Source organism: Terrapene carolina, unplaced genomic scaffold (genome assembly GCF_002925995.2).
Source record: "Terrapene carolina triunguis isolate 2854851 unplaced genomic scaffold, T_m_triunguis-2.0 Scaffold67, whole genome shotgun sequence".
In the NCBI taxonomy this organism is placed as follows: Eukaryota; Metazoa; Chordata; order Testudines; family Emydidae; genus Terrapene; species Terrapene triunguis.
In genome coordinates, this window is record NW_020664418.1 from 27796501 (window position 1) to 27816507 (window position 20007).

Genomic DNA, 20007 nt, shown 5'->3' on the forward strand with positions numbered 1-20007 from the left:
GGGGGGGGGGGGAGAGATGATGGGGAAGAGAACCAAATCGAAAACCTTCCCTTTTTGATGCAAAAATGACAGTTTTGACACAATCCTGTTTCATGAAGTCATTCAAAAGATTTTGTTTTTGTTCCAACATGAAATGAAAAATGAATGTCAAAACCTTGAAAGTTGTCATGAGACAGAATTGTTGACCTCCAACCAGCTCTAATCTACATGCATGCAAAATTTCAGGAAGATTGAACCACTTCCTGTGTCTCCTGCTTCTTCAACCAAAATACAAGATAAAGAGGATGAAAATTGTCCTACATTTTGATTATAGATTTCTCCATTAATAAGGCCTCTACAGAAATATCAGTACTGGTTGCATCAAAACACAATCCGAATCCTTTTGATGCTTAGTTGTAAGAGCAATACCCCAAATTCCACAGCAAGTTCAGTCTAGTAGAGCTGGAAAAGGAGCAGCTTTCACTAACTTGGCTCATATCACTGCCATGACTCTTGGCCTTCAATACTAAAGGGGGCAGAAGGGCACACACTATCCCATATGTGGCTTCAACTGTGTGTTATACCATGCTGCTTCCAGGCAGGGTGCAAAGGGCCTTCCCCACATGTCTTATTCAGACAGTGGCAGTGCACAACTGCAGTTCTTGCACTCATCTGCTGGGTTGGATTTAAAGGGGAAACCAGGAAGTGAAAGCTGCCAGTCCCATGAGATATCCAGTCTACCTATTGCATAGAAGTGTTAACTGTTTTTACCACCGGTACCCATGAATACTTCTTTCTTTGGGGTTTATTGTTTCCTTGATACATGTGCGTGCATCTCATTTTTACAATAGTATCCAAGGACTTCAGAGTGTGGGTGTGGAGGTGTGCTGTGTTTGAGCAGAGAGGATTATTGAAGATGCATGATATTCTGTATAGGTTTTTCTCTTTTATTGCTATCACAGGTGACACACGCACAAACCCTGACACTGTTAACTTTGAACTTCTTCCATTTAACTCCTGCTTTTGTGCCCTCCCATTTTGTTCCTACAAATTTCTCTAAGTCTTGCTCTGATGAAATTCAACTTCTTACCTTTCCTTGGTTTGGTCTTACTTTAACGAGAGTTATGAAACTAACTGTAGTCCCTGGCCTCTTCCCGCAGCCTCTACATTTCTGAAAGTCCCCTGGCTTTCTCAAAATGATATCAAGGACTTCTAGTTTCCCCTCTTATCCTGTTATGTAAGATTGGAGTCGTACACCACATCCGCAAAGCTATTGCTTAACTTACTGCTTCCATGCCCGTTTTCTGGGAGTTTGGGGGAAGAGGATAGAGTTTTAAGGCAGCTGACCTCTCTCACAATAAAGAGCTTTTCTGTGAAGCTTTTTTGATGCCTGCTATCTCCTGGTCTTCGTTTTGACCATTCTATTGGAAAATTCTGCAATTCTGGGCTAAATAAGATGACAGTGGATGCAGATGCCACAGGATATATTCAGGTGGGATACGTGTGGTATTGCTACTTGTGAATTGAAGCCCTACAACTGGCTTAATGGGGACAGACCCTTGCACCCACAGTGAACCCCACTGAAATCAATGGGGCTCTGCATGGGCACAATTTCAGCCTGCATGCAGCTAGTTGGGGGCTCAAGGCTTAAGATTTTCCTTGCTTCTTGAAGAATCTGATTCCTTATATTCCCTTTAGAGTGGAAGCTGAAAATGTGCACAGAGCAATCAAATGCCAAATAAGGGGATGCAAATACTGAGAGTATCCAAATCTCTCTTAAAATAAATATATAAATAAAAGGTTGGAATGAATTGGAAATGGTGAGGAAAAATTACCTCATAATTGTCTGATGATTTTTAGCACCTCATAATTGTCTGATATTTTGTTAGTGGAAAGACTAAGGTACCGTTAAGTTCTTCTTAATGCATGTCAACAATGGCTGTAAAAAGCAAACCAGGTATTAGATTTTTATTAGGAAGGGAATATAGAGCGACACTCAGAATATTCTAGCAGGGCCGGCTCCAGGCACCAGCTTACCAAGCAGGTGCTTGGGGCGGCCACTTTGGAGAGGGGCGGCATGTCCAGCTGTTCGGTGGCAATTCGGCGGACGATCCCTCACTCCTGCTGGGAGCGAAGGACCTCCCGGCGAATTGCCGCCACAGATCGCGATCGCGGCTTTTTGCTTGTTTGGCTGCTTGGGGTGGCCAAAACTCTGGAGCCGGCCCTGTATTCTACTATTGTTATATAAACTCATGACATGCCTTCATCCTGAAATACTATGTTTGGTTCTAACTACTCGGGATGGGGAAGCGGGGGGAAACAGAGTATAAACAGAAAGGTATTGACAATGATTAGAGGCATTTGAAGGCTTCCATGTGAGGAAAGAGTTAAAAACATCAGGACTATGGTTTAGAGAGGAGACACACGAGGTGATATGGTATAAATGTATAAAACAAATGATATATAGGAAAGCAGTCAGGTGCCCTTAGTTTTTCCTTTGTCTTGCATTAAGAGAGGGGGACATGCAATGGCATTAAAAAGCTACACATTTTAAGACTGTTACTCTAGCAGTTTCTCTAGCTGAAATAAGAAATTGAAAAGTGATATCAAGGTTCATACTTCAGGAGATAGCTCAACCACTAACTGTAAGGTTCCAAGAAGAAAATTTCATAATCGTGTTATTGAACTGTTACAGGGGTTTTACATCTTCCTTAGAGTATCTTGAACTGGTCACTGTTGAAGACAGGATACAGTAAGTATGCAGTTCCGGTGGTGTCAGTCAAACAATGCACAGTAGTCTGCTTTTTAAACTGTTAGCACTTTTGCTTTTATGCCAAAGTCCCATTTTTCAAAAATGAAAGGCAATAAGACTTTGGGTTTATCTACACTGTGCCTTAGTCTGCACTAGTTTGGGAGTAAATTCTAGTGCATGCTAGCAGGGTCCACGTGGACCAGTTAGTGTGCAACATACTGGTGCAGATTAGAAGTTCCCCAGTGGGTGTTAACATAGTACTTTTTGAAATGATACTACATTAATGCTCAGAAGGGAGCTTTTTGTGTGCTCCAGTAGGGTCCACACAGGCCAGTTTGCGCATGTTATATTAGTGTGCACTGGAATTCATACCCCACTGGTGCAGACTAAAATACTAGGCTCTTAAGGGCCAAAGTCATTTTTTAAATGGAACATAGGGTATGTCTAATTGCAATCGGTGGTTTGGTTTGCAGCTTATGTCCGCATATCTGTGATAGCTTTAGTTTAGCTAGCTCACTAATAATAGCAGTGAGTCTACAGCAGCGCAAGCTTCAGCATGGGCTGTGCAAACTGACCCAGAACGCTGGGTACATACTCACATTCCTTGCCAGGGTCTGTGCTGCTATCTTTTGCCCTATTAGATAGATTAAGACTAGTGCGGGTATGTCTACATGAGCTGCAGTCACATGATTGCAGTGTAAGCCTCCTAAGTCACTTAGACATTTTTGAAAATTTTACCCTATATGAAAAAAAGCACTAATCCTTGTTTATATCTATTGTCTAATATAGATATAAAACACTTCTCACTAAGGAAAGTCTATCTTGTCCTTTCCCCACAGTGCTCCATCAGCACAAAGTAATTCAGAAAGTTTAATATGGAGAAGTTCTGCTAGGTCTACTTCATCCAACCCTTTCTTTCCCCAGATTACTTGGGTTAAGGAAAGATTTAATAGTTCCCATCAAGAATATCTACAAGTGACATCATTTCTCTGCTTACCTGGTGAGCATTAAAGGCTGTGCGCTCATTAGATTTGATAAAGTAGTCACGGTGGTGGTAAATCAATAGTTAGATGGGAAACTGAAGTTCTCTAGGGAAAAACCTCAGGTACTGCAGGTGTTAAGTGATTCAGTAGCTTGTATGGTTCCCATAAGCACTGAACCAGTGCCCCACTATGGTGTTAAGAAACACTGCAAGTGACATGCCATCTTTCAGCTGGACAATAAGACTTTACTCTTAACCCCTTGTGATTATTTAAAAATCACCAGCCAATTTTGCAGTACAGTATCTCCTCACTTAAAGTCATCCCGGTTAACGTTGTTATGTTGCTGATCAATTAGGGAACATGCTCGTTTAAAGTTGTGCAATGTTCCCTTCTAACGTCGTTTGGCAGCCGCCTGCTTTGTCCACTGCTTGCAGGAAGAACAGCCCATTGCAGCTGGCTGGTGGGGGCTTGGAACCAGGGTGGACCGGCAGCCCCCTTATCAGCGCCCCACTCCCCTAAGTTCCCTGTGCAGCAGCTGCCCAGCAGGCTAGCAATTGCAGCTGTCCCTCCCCCCACTGCCATGTGCTGCTCCTGCCCTCTGCCTTGGAGCTGCTCCCTGAGATTCCTGCTTGCTGTGCGGGGGGGAGGGAAGGTAGAGGGGGGCTAATGTCAGGGTGTCCCCCTCCCCCTTGCTCCAGTACCCCACTTACCCCATCTTCAATAGAGCAGGGGGGACACACGACAGGGCTCAGGACGGAGGGAGCTTGCTGTCAGCAGCTGTGGTCTCAGCAAGCTGATCTAATTAACAAGGCGGTGTACTTAAAGGGGAAATGCGCATCACACACACACACACACACACACACACACACACACAATCTCTGTCCGCAATGCTGTCTCCCCTCCCTCCATTCCTGCTGCCTTGTAGAGTGTGAGAGTTAACACCTGAGGGCTCAGCCAATTGCTAGTTCATCATTTAGCAGTAAGGCATTCCCTGGGAAATATCCCACCCTCTGACTCCTCCACCTCAACCAAGCTTCTCAATCATCATCACTGTGTACCAGTATTAAATTGTTTGTTTAAAACTTATACGTGTGTGTGTGTGTGTGTGTGTGTGTATATATATATATATGTGTGTGTGTGTATATTATATTAAATAATACTTTTGTCTGGTGAAAAAAATTCCCTGGAACCTAATCCCCTCATTTACATTAATTCTTATGGGGAAATTGGATTCACCTAACATCATTTTGCTTAAAGTTGCATTTTTCAGGAACATAACTACAACGTTAAGTGAGGAGTTACTGTAATACTAATTCCAGGGTCCTGGATAAATTTCAGTGTATACTATTTAAATTCCCCCCGTAATTTCTATTGGATATAGTATCTTTCATTTCTTGTCCTAATCTGTATATCATTAAATATTTTCTGTTTCACCCTAGAGAGATGGCTGTGGAGGGTGAAGTGATTCCTATGGAGTATTTCTAAATCAATTTAGTTGAGTGGCACTATTTTTGTGTGTCAATTTAAGTATGTGCATAAGTGATTGGAGGCTTAGTAGACAACAGTCGCTTAAAAATTGTTAAGTAGTTTTAGGATCCATTTGGCTGGCAGCTGCTGTATGTGCAAAATCATGTCATTTTATTTTTAAAGTTTTGAATGGGGAGTAGTGTGTATTTCCCCGTTTACTACTGAGGACCTAGCTGTGGGCAAATATCTAACGTTGACCTACTGTGATACAGGAGGGCCAGGGAGCAGTGGTAGAGTGTTAGAGGGGAAATATATAAGCCCAAGGCTAATTAAGGCGTGGTTCCCTGTAGACTAGAGAGTGTGGCTACAGGTTAATTGGAGCACCTGCAGTCAATTAAGGCCCTGTCAGGAACCTAATAACATCCCCACCCCCTAACCCCCTGCTTCAGGCAGACAGGGGGAAAGAGAGAGAACTGGAGCTTGGAGGTGTGCTGTGAGACTTGAAAGATCAGAGAACCGAAGTAAGGGAGACCCTTCCCCAGCAGGGGAGGGAGACTGCCTCCCCCAGTGTCTAAGGACCAAAGGTACCCCACCCAAGGGGGAAGACGGTAAGAACCCGCAGGGGTTGAGAGGGGCTGGGGCTCAGAGTAAAGCGCAAACCCAGACCCCTCCCCCGCTTCCCTCCTTTACCACCTTCCTGGGCCACTAGCGGGGCCCTTGGCACCTTAGCCCCCCCCGCCAAGAAAAGCGCAGGACCCACCATACTAACATTGGCCATCTTGTCACACTACTTAGCAAGGACCAAGGTTCCAAATGAGGCTTTATTCAGAGGGTCACACTCAGGGGTGAAAGTAAGTCCAGGGACTTACCGGTACCCTGGGGCCAGCTCTGGCCCCCAGAAGGGGCGTGGCTGAGGGAGTCAGAGCCAGCCCACCCTGTAAGGTAAGTGCCCCTCTCTTCCCCTCCCCCCCGGGGTAGCAGCAGCAGCCCGGGGCTCCGGGGGCTATTTAAAGGGCCCGGGGCTCCCCTGCTTCTACCACCCCGGCCCTTTAAATAGCTGCCGGAGCCCCACCGCCACTACTCCAGGGCTCCGGCGGCTATTTAAAGGGCCGGGGCGGTAAAAGCAGCGGGAGCCCTGGACTTTTTAAATAGCCCCCAGAGCCCCGCAGCCCTACCCCAGGGCTCCAGCAGTGGGGCTCTGGTGGCAATTTAAAGGGCCTGGGGCGTACCGGCTTACTTTCACCTCTGGTCACACCCCTTAAAAGCTGGCATGGAGGAAGGTCACTGAACTTTTTACCCAGGCTATGAGAAAAGGTTGTTGGCAGTCCACTATATCAGTTGGTTAAATGTGGGTTCTCGGGGGTCCCCCTTCTATAAGGGCATTTCCATCACAACAAACCAGGTCAGTTATAACTACTACTGTAGTTAATTCACTGTGTACAACAACTTCAGCACTACATGAACGCAAACTAGCTTGCACGTCCACAATGTTTTAAAAACCTGTGTAACTCCATTGCTCTTCAGTACATGATTTCACCCTTAGGCCAAGCTTTTCAGGGCATTCAATGAGCAAACATTTTACATTGGGCTTTAGAGGCTGGGTTCTGTGATAACCCCAGGATAATTTTTCTTTTAAAGAAACAGGAATTCAGTCTTCAGAAGTAGCCACCATTCATATCTCTTGGAAAGTGGCTGTGAAATGTGGGATTCCATCTTTATTGTGCCTAGAGCTTGGTCAAATATTTTTCATCAACATTTTTCTTCAGAAAATGCCCTTTCAAAAAACTTAGAACTATTTTGCATATTTTTTGTTTTTAAAAAATTAAAAATATTTGTCGGAGGGAAGTATATTTATTGGGGGATTAGCTCTAATTGTCCATGATTTCTATATCAAATTTACACAGCTTACAAGTAAAAAGACGATGGTGGCTATTGTTCTTAACAGCCGACCTTGGGCAATTTGGGATCTGAGTCAGCTGGAGTTATTTCCTTTGTGCTCCTCATCACTACCAATACAGGTTCTGGAGGCTAAATTCTGCCCTCATAGTTACATCTATGCAATTCTGTTTAAAGCCCCATGGATGGGCAGTGAGGTTGCACAAATGTCAGAGGGCAAACTGAAAAGAGTGGAGATGCACAGGTGTCCCTGCAGGTCTAATTTGGTCTGCAGAATCTGCACTACTGATGATGATGCCTGAAAGAACCCAGCTTGATTTCCAGACCCCAATGATGACTTTGCAAGGATGGTAGCTGGAGGGGGAAAAGATCTTTCAGACAATAAACTGAGCAAATTCAGTATGGATTCAGCAAGAGACAATAAACATGGAAGCCCATATGGAGTTGCTTTTCAGAGCAGAGCTACACATTGGGATTTCTTGGCTATCAGCATTTTCTAGGACTTAAGTATCAGTAGATTTGTGACAGACTATATTTTTGGTAGCTTTACTCAAATGAGTACTTGTCAGCAATAGATCCCTATCATGTACCTACATGGTAGTGCCTTTTGATTATACTGCAGTCTATTTCCTACCATTTCCTCTTGCTATGACATGCCAATGTCAATCTTACACTTTCCCAAGAAATATACCCCCTTTTCTTTCCCACAATCACTGCTTTCTTCTCTGGCTTGATTTCTGCTACCTGGATCAGAGAGAGAATATGCACACCTCACTGCAGCCTGTCTCCCACCTCCCTGACCTAATCCCCAATTAATCTACCCTCTATGCTACTAGAATTAATTTCTTGCTGAATACAGAAGGCAAGGTACTTGGCAAGGTTGAATAAAGATGCGACCCTGTTTGTCAGACATGACTCCTTTCTTTGGTTATAAGCTCTGCCTGAAAATTTTATGTCGCTTGTGGAAACGTCCTCTGAATCTGACTCTAACCTGTGAAATAGCAAACAAAGAACAGGGTGGCTGTCACGTGACCTTTTAAAATTATAGTTACCATATAAATTAATTACATAGGCCTGTTCTCTGTTATCTGGCAAGTTCTAATTAGTTTGTCTCTTTAAACATCTGTCTCTCTGTGTGGTAAATTATACCATGAAAATTAGTCAATGCATTTATGGTTGGCTGCCCTTGCTAGCAGAGATATGGAGGTGATGAATGACCCTAACATATAAAATTTTCTTTTCTTCTTGGTGTGGGGGGAGGTGCAAGTTTCACTTGCCATGTTTTCCTAGAGAACAAATGGCCTTTGCTTTGCTGTGAGAGCTGGTGTTGAGAGGAAAGGAGGGAAAACTAGCCCCATCCCTCAATCTCCAGGAGTCTCAAAATTCTAAATTACACATAGCTTCTCTTTGAAATTTTAGAGTGGTGTAATTGGTATTGGCATATGTTGTTTGTCAGAAAATGTGCTTTCACGATTTCAGCCAACGAGTCACTTCCATTATTACAAGATCTTGCTCAGTTTCTTTAGAAATAAATGGTCAAGTTGGGGCACCTGTCACCCAAACCTCTTCTGTGCATTCAGTTCTATATACAGAGGAGAAACACAGATAATAAATGAAAACTAACACTAGAGAGCAGAGATTGCTACCATGTTGGCCGCCTCTAAGACAAGGGGATGCAAAGTTGCAAAACCTATTAAGATCATTATGCTTTTTAAAATGTGGCTTGACTGTGATCAGTATACTATATTATTTATATAGTGATATTGTTTCTAACAGGCAATTAAATATTAAGATTTATTATGATACACACGGGGTCTGACTACCATTTTTATCTGCTCCCTGATGGGATCTGTATATATCCCTTCTTAAAGTGCTGTTTCCATTTTAGAAAACAAATGGGACATATTGTAAGTGTGTAACTGCTCCCCCACACTGCTGCCAGCCAGCACCGTCTTTACATATACATACATAAGGCACACCTTTTTATCTATAGTCACTGACAAATGCAAACAGGTGACACACAGGCTGCTCGGCTGTGTGCTAAACAGGTGGAGCTAGAAAAATACTCCCGCTAGGAATAATAAGTATCTCCGATTAGACCAGCACATTTCTTGAACAGAGTGGAGGTAAGTTTTATATAAATTTTTTGGTATAAAATTGTGTTTAACATAGTAGAGGACAGCTTGATTAAGAGCAGGCATACAGGTAGTTTAAAATGCATGTGTCTGTGCCTTCATATATTTTAACTAGCAGTTCCATGATTAGTCTGTTTTTGTTTTGAGCTTCACCCTTATTGCTGTAAGCTGATCTGTTTTGAAGCCCCCCCGCCCCCCCCCACGATCAGTAGTTACATGGTTTTTAGTAAAAACATGAAGTAGCTGTTTGTGTACAGAGGGCATGTTGCACTGTAAAGGGAAACATCCTGTATGCCAGGCTTATTTCCTTAACTTATCCACAAACAAAGCATTCAACAGTAAGGAAGCTTTATCACACAGCAACATCATGGTATTGTTTATAACCAAATGTACCCACGGTGAAACGTGACCATGTAAAGCCGATAGAAGCCTATTAATGTGAAACCACCTTAAACTAATGTGAATAGACTCATTTATCAGGAGCAGTACTTGCCTCAAGAAACATGTAGCCTTTCCTATTGGCAGAGAAGTAAGTAGTAGAGTAGGCATAATTATTTGGAGATGCCACAGACATGACCACATTGAAATAGATAATAATATGATCATACAGATCATACCAGCAGTGCAAACTGCCAATGGAGCTTCCCAGATTTTCATATTCTCTGTCCATCCCAGTGTTTTACTATGAAGTATCAAATGTAACCACAGCACAAGAGGTTTGTTAAAAGAGGAGAGCTGGCTGGAGTGCTTGCTGTGTGACCTGTTCCTTTGGTAACTTACAGTTCTCAGCAAAAAGGAGTTGCTCTTGTATTTCCTACTCTTAAAAATAATGTTGGGGAAGTCCCTTCCAAAACGATTTTGGACCTCCTGCTGGGTTCTAATTATATCCAACTCCCTCCTAGATTGCTTATGCCTTCCTTTAGGGCACATTAATGTGAATGGAAGGGACTGAAAAGTGTGCTGCAGTGCTGTGAGCTTGATTAAAAAACATGTGAATGAAGGAGTTCTACCAACTTCTAACTGTTAGGTTAAATGTCTTCTGTTTTTTAATGATTTTAACATCCACAGTTCTTCTTCCCTCTTTTGACATCTTCCCAAAAGATGAACACAGGCTGAATTATTGTCTCTAATTTGCATTTATATATGACTTTTAACCCTGATAGATTCCAAAGAGCTTCACAAGTTGTATGCGTATGGTGCCACGGAAATGAGGGCAACTTTGGTATAGAGAGTAGCAACTAACACTGAGCAATGCATAACATACAGAAGTGGGTGGGGAATTTTGGCCAAAGGATCCAGGCAAAGCCCAATTTATGGAAGTTCTGTGGCATTTTTAATGTCCAGCCTGAGCAGACAAGAATTTTGTTTTGAAAACAAATGGCAAGGAAATCGGTTTTATTTACTGGAAGAATGAAGGACTGAACTCACCCATCTAGGGTCTGAGCTGGTGGTTACAGAGAGCTGGGTTAAATCCTGGCCTCACTGAAGCCTATGGGAGTTTTGCCATTGATTCACTGGGGGCAGAAATTCATCCTCTGTGTATTTTAAATCTATGACTTGGGCCACCAAACTGTCACTTTCATCTGTCCCATCTCCACCTTTTTTCATTAATGGGTAAAGGTTTATAAACATGTAATAGATATTTTTTAAAATAACAAACATTGGCTATTGTATAAAAAAACCTCAATAAAAAGTGTTTAAAGGTATCAGTTTGGTTTTTTTTTTAACTCCTTGAAGGATTTTGTTATTTCACACACTGTCAATTTATATAGTAGAAATTTGGATGCTTCTAGGTTCCTGGATTGTAAGCCGTGTAAGGCGGAAGGTGGAGAACACTTTTTAAATATTTGTACAGGGAGGAGGACAGGGCTGGGGCTGACTATGAAAATAACTCTTGCTTCTCTTCAGGGTTAGGTTCAGACTTTCACAGTAAACACATCCTGGAAATATTTGAGTACTGGGTTTATCTTGTAGGGTGAGAGGTGGGAGTGATACGCACTGTAACTTGACCGAGGAAGATCTTTTCCTTGTCAAGGATTGATTGGAATGTATTATTCTTTTATTTTGTGTTAAGGGACTCCTGGCCCTGTTCCCAGCCATTTGCAAATTGTTAATTACAAGCTATATGGTGAATTAAAGCAGGGGTAAAAAGCAGTCTGTATTGTGTGGCAGCCTATCCAAACAGGTATTATGCAAATTCCTGTATTGGAAGATGTATATATTTAATCTTGTGCTAGCTCTGACCTTTGTTCAGTGGAGGGCGGTAGCTATTTACAGTAAGTTTTAGCAAACTACACAAAGTGAGATGACGTATAATAGTTTCCTACCTTTCCAAACGTGCTGCTGCTGATAAGAATACTTTGCACTTCTGTTGTATCTATCTTCTGAGGTCTTTATACACACACATTTTACTCACAACAGCAGTCTGTTAGGAATAAAGGATAGCATTACTACTAGTGTCTTTACAGTGCACGCCAGCAGGGTCCACATGGGCCAGTCAGTGCACAACACACTGGTGCACATTAGAATTACACCTCTCTAGTGCAGACTAATGCACCATTGGATAAGCTCCCGGAGAGGGATGACCTGTCTTCATAACACACTAGTCCCAAGTTGCACTTGTTGAGTATCTGGGCATTTTTAAAATATTAGTAATTTTAGAGATTTATGCACAACAGAATGTATATTTAAAAAGAGGGAAAGTTTACAAAGGACTGCAATGTAGCTTGGCAGAAGATGTGGAAGCATTAATTTCATCACAAACTAAACATTAGGAAGAAGTCATAGTCAATCTGTTATCGGGGTAGCCGTGTTAGTCTATATCCACAAAAACATCTGAAGTGGGTTTTTTACCCACGAAAGCTTATGCCCAAATAAATCTGTTAGTCTTTAAGGTGCCACCGGACTCCTTGTTGTTTTTATAGTCAATCTGAAGATTTTAAAAAATATATACTTCCCAATGGAAACTTTTCTGGGGAATTGCTTGCTGTGTGATCCTATTTTTTTCCCCCTTCCTCATCCCCGAAAGTATTTTGCGGGTCTTTATGAGCACCTGGGTGGATGAGGACTTCTAATATCTAGGTAAAGCCTTTTACTGCAATGCCTTTCCCTTCTGCTCTAGCTGCTTGTAAGACTCTGCACTCCTTCATGTTATAGCATAGAGGGTAGGTGAATGTGTTTCTGGAGTGTCAAGCCTGCAACACAGCATAGAAATCATGCTGCTAGTTCTGAATGTCTTGTCTCATCTCATCTGAGGCCTTAATGTTATGACCACATTTTATCATGTTTTAAAACTTGAGTGTGGAAAGTTGATTTAGCTGACCATGACTTTGTGTTGAGTGTAGAGGTGGAGAATTTGTGTCAGCTGTTCATCAACATGAGTAGCTGAAATGATGCAGAGCAGGAGTGGTGCTTGGGGGGAAATTTTCATGACACAAATGACAGCTGGGCACCAAACTCCAATTAAAAGTCAGTGGCCATGAAGCACCTACCTGCCACTTATGCCTTTGACAAATCTTCCCTCTTGTCTGCACTGACCACAGTCATGGGGTCTGCACCATGTTGGCTAACTAAACTCATCACAGTCATGTTCTGTTTACAATATGAAATTTTGCAATAAAGCCAAAGCCTCAGAGACAGTTACGTTCCTACCTTAATGGTGGTGGTTGATGCCCACACACTGGAGGTCTGGAGTTTGTTCCAAACCGCAAGTTGTGCAGTAGGGACTAAGGTCTGAATTGATGCTATGCTATTGAGGACAATTATACTGCAAAGAATATAGTTGAAATGCTGTGGACTTAATGAGGTGATTAGCCTTACAGCTTTGTGTAGTTAGAGCAGAAAATAGTATTACAGTTCTAATAATATTATTATTTGCAGCCATTTTTGCAAGAAAAATGTATTTAATTTTATGGTCTCTTTATATTTTGATACCTTTTCTTCCCTGGTAATTGGTAATTTTTTGGTGCGAGATTTCTATTGCTTTTGGAAGAGCTCCTCAGGTTTCTTTTTAGATGTTTTCTTTTACAAGCTGCATAAGGCAGCAAGATACTGGGGAAGGGGAGATCAGTAGCTACTCAAACCGGAAACAACTAGAGCACAATTCCCATGTGTCTTTTTCACATACGCTGAATTTTCCCTGGAATTGACGTGGTTGGTTTAGGAATTGTTTTGTACAGTCTAGGCATTTTGAAACACCTAATTTTCCACTTCAAATTTTAAATCTTATACTTTTTTCTTTTATGATCCCCAAAGGGGATAAGACTAGACATTTTAAATTCTAATGACTGATACAGTAGTAGTGTTTAGCAGTGTATTCAAACACCTAGGTTTAGTGGTTGGTAAAACTGTTCAAACTATCATTAATAAATTACAAAAATACCTGAAAATTGTCTTCTATTTCATTACAAACTCAAAAATGGTCTTTTTTTCATGGAAACTGTTGCTCACATATGTGTTTAAATGAAAAACAGGCTGTTTTGGAGGAAAACATAGCTTTGCATAAGAAACATATAGGCAGTCACATTCATTTGCATGTATTCCATGTGAAAATACTAATTCTTCAAAAGTTTGCATTAAGTGAAATCTTGGAAAATAAAAGTTTTAATAATAGGCAGTTCTAGTGTTTTGGTTTTGGTTAGCTGGCTATTTTCTGTGTTGTAATGTCCACATGTGCTTTTCAAAGGATACATTATTTTTCAAGAGAGCTCAAACTAGCTTCTAAAACTGCACCCACAGGGTTTTTTTAAATCCAAGATTTTGTGCACACTTGAACCTGGATTTGCCAGTTATACCTTCACATCCTAGTGTTTTCATACAAGAAGGTAGATATAGAGAATTTGGGCTTCAGTTTGAGGTGGCCTTTGAAAATTTGACCGTGAATGTGCAATTTAAGTCCCAATTTAGTTTTAAAGGCCTAGTATAGATACTCTCTCTCTCTCTCTCTCTCTTATTTTTATATATATATGGGCATTTTAAGTAGCTTGAATGTAACTGTGACCCAACGTATTGAATGCTGCTAACAGTGTTCCCATCATGCCTTATAAAAAGGGTAGTGAGGTTTTATATTAATTATGGACTTCTGCATCAAGAACTTGGATGGAAAGAGTTGGAGAGACTGTTTGGATGATCTGCCTTCAATGACTAATGAAGAAAATGAACTCTTTAAGCCACACTTGGGTTGAGAGGATAGGTCAGTCTTCATAGACCATCCAGAGGAGCATCTCCTGAAACTCCCACCAAATTCATTTTGCATAAGACATGGAGCACTTATTGTTAAGCTGTTTTTAAAAGAGCCTGGTATGGTGCATTCTGTGCCCCCCCCCCCCAAAAAGTGCAATATAGTTTGATTGTTTATGGCAGTACAGTGCCTTTTATTGAATTGCTGCTTGTGGTGGGCAAAGTAAAGAGAATAAAATAGATTCTTCATGTATTCCAAATCTAGTATGCTCTGGTGAATACTAGTTCAGCTGGATACTGCAGATGCAAACTGCTGCAACTTTCAGATATGGATGAAAATTAGTTCTGTGACTAATGCTGTGTACATGGTTTTCCAGAGTACTTTAATTCTGTACTTTGTTGCTTTTTGTAAAAAAGTAAAAATTTTATTTTCTCCTTTTTTGTTTCTAATAAATGATGGTCTGTAGCAACTCTTACTGGGGAGGACCATCCTGCATTCACTTGCACCCTCCATTGACTGGTAGGTAGTTTATCCAGGACAGCTGATTTCTCTCTTTATCTAACAAATTGAGCCTGATTTTTCTCTCACTTACATTGGTGTATATCAAGAGTAATTCAGTCAGAGCCATTGGAGTTGCACCTAGTGTAAAACTGGAGTCAGAGTAGAATTGGCCCTTGGCTTCTTCTGAAATTATGAGCCAGAATCAGTTCTGTTGTAGTTAAGCACTGAAGTCAGTAGATTTGTGTCCCTTTATGTCAGAGCTGAATTTGGCATTGACCTTTCAAAATGTTAAGCCTGAGCCTCCGCTCCATCAGTGACCTTCAGTGGGGTTACACCAGAATAAAACCAGTGTAAAGGAGGGCAAAATCAGGCCCGTTCTTATCTTTATTTTAAATAAGTTGCAAAAAAGCTTTAGTGGAGACTTAGAATTAACAAACTTATGTATTCAGAATACTGCCTTTTGCTTTGTGTAATGAAATGAGAAGTGTTTTTTTGTTTTGCTTTTTAAAGGTGGTCTACAAAGATCTCACTATGTCTGATGGAGACTACGATTACCTCATCAAATTCCTAGCACTCGGTGACTCGGGAGTAGGAAAGACCAGCATCCTTTACCAGTACACAGATGGCAAATTTAATTCCAGATTTATCACAACAGTGGGGATTGACTTTCGGGAAAAGAGAGTGGTAAGTTGCAGCAACTCTGTCGGCTACTTTGAATGTACAATTATTTAAAAAAAAAAAAAAAAAATCTAGCCATCAACTGCATAAAAATTACTCTTTTAAAACCTGATCTCCTGATTGTCACTGCATAGTCGACCATATATCATGGGCACAAAATACCACCTTCTTCTCTCTCTAGGAACTGCAAATAAAACAAAAAAGGCTGTTTCTGTGAGGTCCACAAAAGAATTATTTTGTTACTCCCTTCTGCAGAAGCAGTTAACTAATAAACCAAGTTCAATGACCTGTACTGATAGCAACGGATGATGCTATGGCATTCAGACCATTCCCTGTAAATTGAACTGCCATTTTCATCAGTAGACTTTCCACAAGGGAAGGCCTGCAGAACTGGCCCCAATTAAAGATGCATTGGCATAAATTTCTTTATAAGCCAAAGTGGCTAGTAAACAAAGACAACCATGTTAATTTTTTGTGCCACTGAAAAATACAGGGTAGGGCAGTGGTGAATAATTAATACTTTCTAAATGAAAGGGGCAACGCTTGTAGGACTCTTAAGTTTCCTAAGCAGGTACCTATGTTTTCCAAACTCCTAAGCATCAGAGGTCAAAATTTGAAAACTAAAAGCTACTCTAATACATTTATTTAACAAGGTCTCAATTTTAAATGCAACAGAGTTTGAATGGATAGCTACAAGATTTCCTCCTTTTAATCACTTTATAGAGAAAATCTGTGATCCATACTGAATATTTTAAAGTCATTTTTTATAAAATTGGAAAATTTTAGTTGCTGAAATTTTATCTGAAGTGAGGTTGCTGTCAGTAAATATTGTAAACAATTCATGCCATAATGATGATAATCCAACAGGGCATCCAGTACAGAAAGTAATCTGGCATTGGGTGTTGGATCTGGGCCCTGATTACCTGGGAAACCCATTTTCCCAGTGTCTTCAAAGAATCCAGGAGGTGGCTCCTAAATTATCTAAAATATATGGGAAATGTTTTTTGATTTGAGGCAATGGAGAACCACAATGATTACCATACCACCGTTCCCTGCCGCATTTGCACATTCATAGTTGGCACCAAGCCCATCTTGTTAGCATACAGGGGTTTCAGACGACTTTCGGCAGAGTCACTTTACCTGGGCTACTCACCCCACACTCAATATGCATGAGTACCAAGGGGTTTTCATGGTGCAGAATGTTCTTGATCAGACTTGCTGCTGATGGGTGAGTAATTGTTCTAATGGAGTAACCAAAACAAAATTCTCAAAATGAATATTTTCCAAGCAAGAGACAGTTAAACTTGATGGTTTTGATTTGATATGCCTGTCTGACGCTCTGTGACCATTATCCTGTGACACATTCTGTGCCAATGATATTGCCTGTATATCCATAACTTCTTTAATCTTAGGGTTCAGTAATACCAATAGGAAAAGGAGAGGACAACCCAAACTGAGATGTGTTCTAGACAATGACTTGAAACACTATTTCCATTTGATTCTCTTCATACTCAACAGATGTCTTTATTTATATTCACCTGCTAAATAAGCTACTGAGCTTTTATTCCCGTTCCTGTTCTTGTAAGCTATAATATGATAAGATCTACACTAGATTCTTCTTAGCAACCTTGTGACAGTTAAACAGAAGTCATTATCTCTACAGTCATATTCTGTTTTGCTGACATGGTTCTGTTAATGGTACAAATATATTGCCATATTACGTTATCTGATTGCGCTTTTATAATTGTTTAAATTTGAACAGAGTGAAACAGTAATAATAAAAATAAAAACTAGAAAGAATCAAGCCTGCCTAATGCAAATCATAGCCGCATTGAATTTCTCGTTAGGTCTTCATAGCTTATTGGAAACATTTTTTTTCTCTCATTTGATGCTTTTCCTTTGTTAAATATTTTACTAGAGGGCAGGATCAAAGTGGGAGCCTACAACTCGGCCTCATAAGGCAAAGAAATGGTGTCTGTCTGTAGTGTTGACTCTTAGATCAACAATGCATTAGATTGTTATTGGCATCAAGACTGATTAAAGTATTATATTTTAAACGTCAGTTTTTTGCTGTGCTGTTGAGTGGACTGCTGACACTTGGAAAATTGTCTGTTTATAGGTGTATAGATCCAATGGGCCAGATGGCATTAGCGGCAGAGGACAGAGGATACATCTGCAACTGTGGGACACTGCAGGACAGGAAAGGTGTGGCCTTTATATGAAGCAAATGTGACTGTGTTTACTAAACTATTAACTGAACTCAAGTGCATGAATTCTCCTGTTGTCTGTTGTATTTTATGAGCATGACTCTAGATCAGGGGTCGGCAACCTTTCAGAAGTGGTGTGCCGAGTCTTCATTTATTCACTCTAATTTAAGGTTTTGCGTGCCAGTAATACATTTTAACATTTTTAGAAGGCTCGTTCTATAAGTCTATAATATATAACTAAACTATTGTTGTATGTAAAGTAAATAAGGTTTTTAAAATGTTTAAGAAGCTTCTTTTAAAATTAAATTAAAATGCAGAGCCCCCCGTACCAGTGGCCAGGACCCGGGCAATGTGAGTGCCACTGAAAATCAGCTCGCGTGCCGCCTTCGGCACACGTGCCATAGGTTGCCTACCCCTGCTCTAGATGAATCAAAATGTGCCCGTATTCTGACATTAACAGCAATGTGATCACAATTTCCCCTGGGGGCGGGGGGGGGGTTTGTTCTTACCTATAGACGCTTTTTTTTCTCTCTATTTTATATATATTTTCCTAGCATGCCCCCCCTCTCTTAATCTATTTTCTTAATTTATCTTCTTGTGCTTTCGTTCGTTCTTCTGAAGATATTAAGACTCAGTGGAAGCCATACACATGAAGTCAGAATGAGGGGTCTGCCAGAAGTCTGCAGTGCATATTTGGTTATATCGACCTGCACTCTGTTTAGGCTTTCATTAGCTCTTGTAGCCAGCTAGAAGTGGCTGTAATTTATTTGAATGGTAATTATTGAGGATGATATATATATTATGCTGTGCTAGCAAATTTATATCTAGCTCTGTATCTCCAACCATTTGCCCTCTTTCAAGACCAAAGCCAGTAGCTATCTATGGGTCACATCCTGCAGTCTTTACCCAGTTCTTAAGCAGGCAAACCCTCCATTGTCTTTGTGGAAGTAGAGATGCAGGATTCATCCCTCCCTTTGTAAAGATCAGGTAGATGGCTGGTGAGAGTCACTCTCTAATGTTCTATCTTGCATGGAATCAAGTTTTTGTCCTGAATATTGTCGGCAGTTTCTCTTCATATAGAAAGTAAAAGTTGTGCATATTCTTCACCTGTCCTGTTTGTTTCAAAGTGCTTTAATATCGCAACATTTTTGGTCTGATGATGTTTTAAAATATTGTCAAATTTTAAATGCACAGTAATAAATTTCAACATGATTTGAATTTCACTTTGAATGAGATGCTTTCTCCAAGTTGATCAAAATGTGCTGTATAATGTAAGGCTTGATCCAAAGCTCACAGAAATTGATGGGCGTCTTTCCACTAACTTTACTCTTGGATCAGGCCTATAGTAACTTAATTGGTTCAGACCTTATGTCAGCAGAAATCAGACATGACTAGTGATGGTTCTAGTACAATTAAATTTTAGATTACCTCACTTATCTGCCTATTTTATAGTATGATCATTTTTCAAAATAATTGACTCATCAGCTATACTTTATGAAAGGGAAACCAGCTACAACTGTGCTTTGTATTTCTAGGTTTCGTAGCTTGACAACAGCTTTCTTCAGAGATGCTATGGGCTTTCTTCTCCTCTTCGATCTGACAAATGAGCAAAGCTTTCTCAATGTCAGAAACTGGATAAGTATGTCACGTCTTTACTTGTATGTCACTGTTTTTCCTGTGCTGAATTTAGAACTATAGAGCTCCACAGCGGGGATAAGGCCAAAAATATTTGACTTAAAGCTTTCTAGAAAGGAACAAAATGGAAATCTGTATAAAATAGCTGTGAGTGAATCTGATTTCCGACACTGTATCTGAAGCCTTGACTTTTTTAACTTGCTTGCTGCACTCACAAAACCTCAGTCAGGCTGGTTTCATACCCCTGATGTTTGAAATACAATGTGAAATTGGGTGATGTTTAGTAATGAAATTTGAAATCAGCCAACTTGAAACTCAGTCCTGATTCTTTTTGATTGAGAGCTTGTCATGGGCACCACTCAACACCTGGCAGTTTTGTTCTGGAGTTTGTTATGGAAGAGACAGGAAACACTTGCCTAACTGTTAATGCAACAGGAACAGGGCAGTACTCACTTTCCCATTACCAGCAGCTCACTGGAAAAGCTCAGAGGCAGATCCTTAATCCTTAGATTGTGGGTTCACAATCTAGCACTCTAGGGATTACGAGGCGCATCTGCCCCAGTGATTTGGATTTCCAGTGATTGGCTGACAATGG

At 40.7% G+C, this 20007-nt stretch overlaps 1 protein-coding gene across 2 annotated transcripts in view; it reads left to right on the plus strand.

The window, feature by feature from the left end:
• Positions 1 to 20007, plus strand: part of RAB27A (RAB27A, member RAS oncogene family) — a 95575-nt gene that overhangs the window by 64652 nt on the left and 10916 nt on the right. For both annotated transcript variants that reach the window (XM_026648286.2, XM_024198091.2), the window contains 3 exons: positions 15403 to 15576; positions 17690 to 17775; positions 19313 to 19416. In XM_026648286.2, coding sequence (XP_026504071.1) covers positions 15424 to 15576; positions 17690 to 17775; positions 19313 to 19416 — 343 coding nt within the window. In that variant the 5' untranslated portion in view covers positions 15403 to 15423. The remainder of the gene's footprint in view (positions 1 to 15402; positions 15577 to 17689; positions 17776 to 19312; positions 19417 to 20007) is intronic.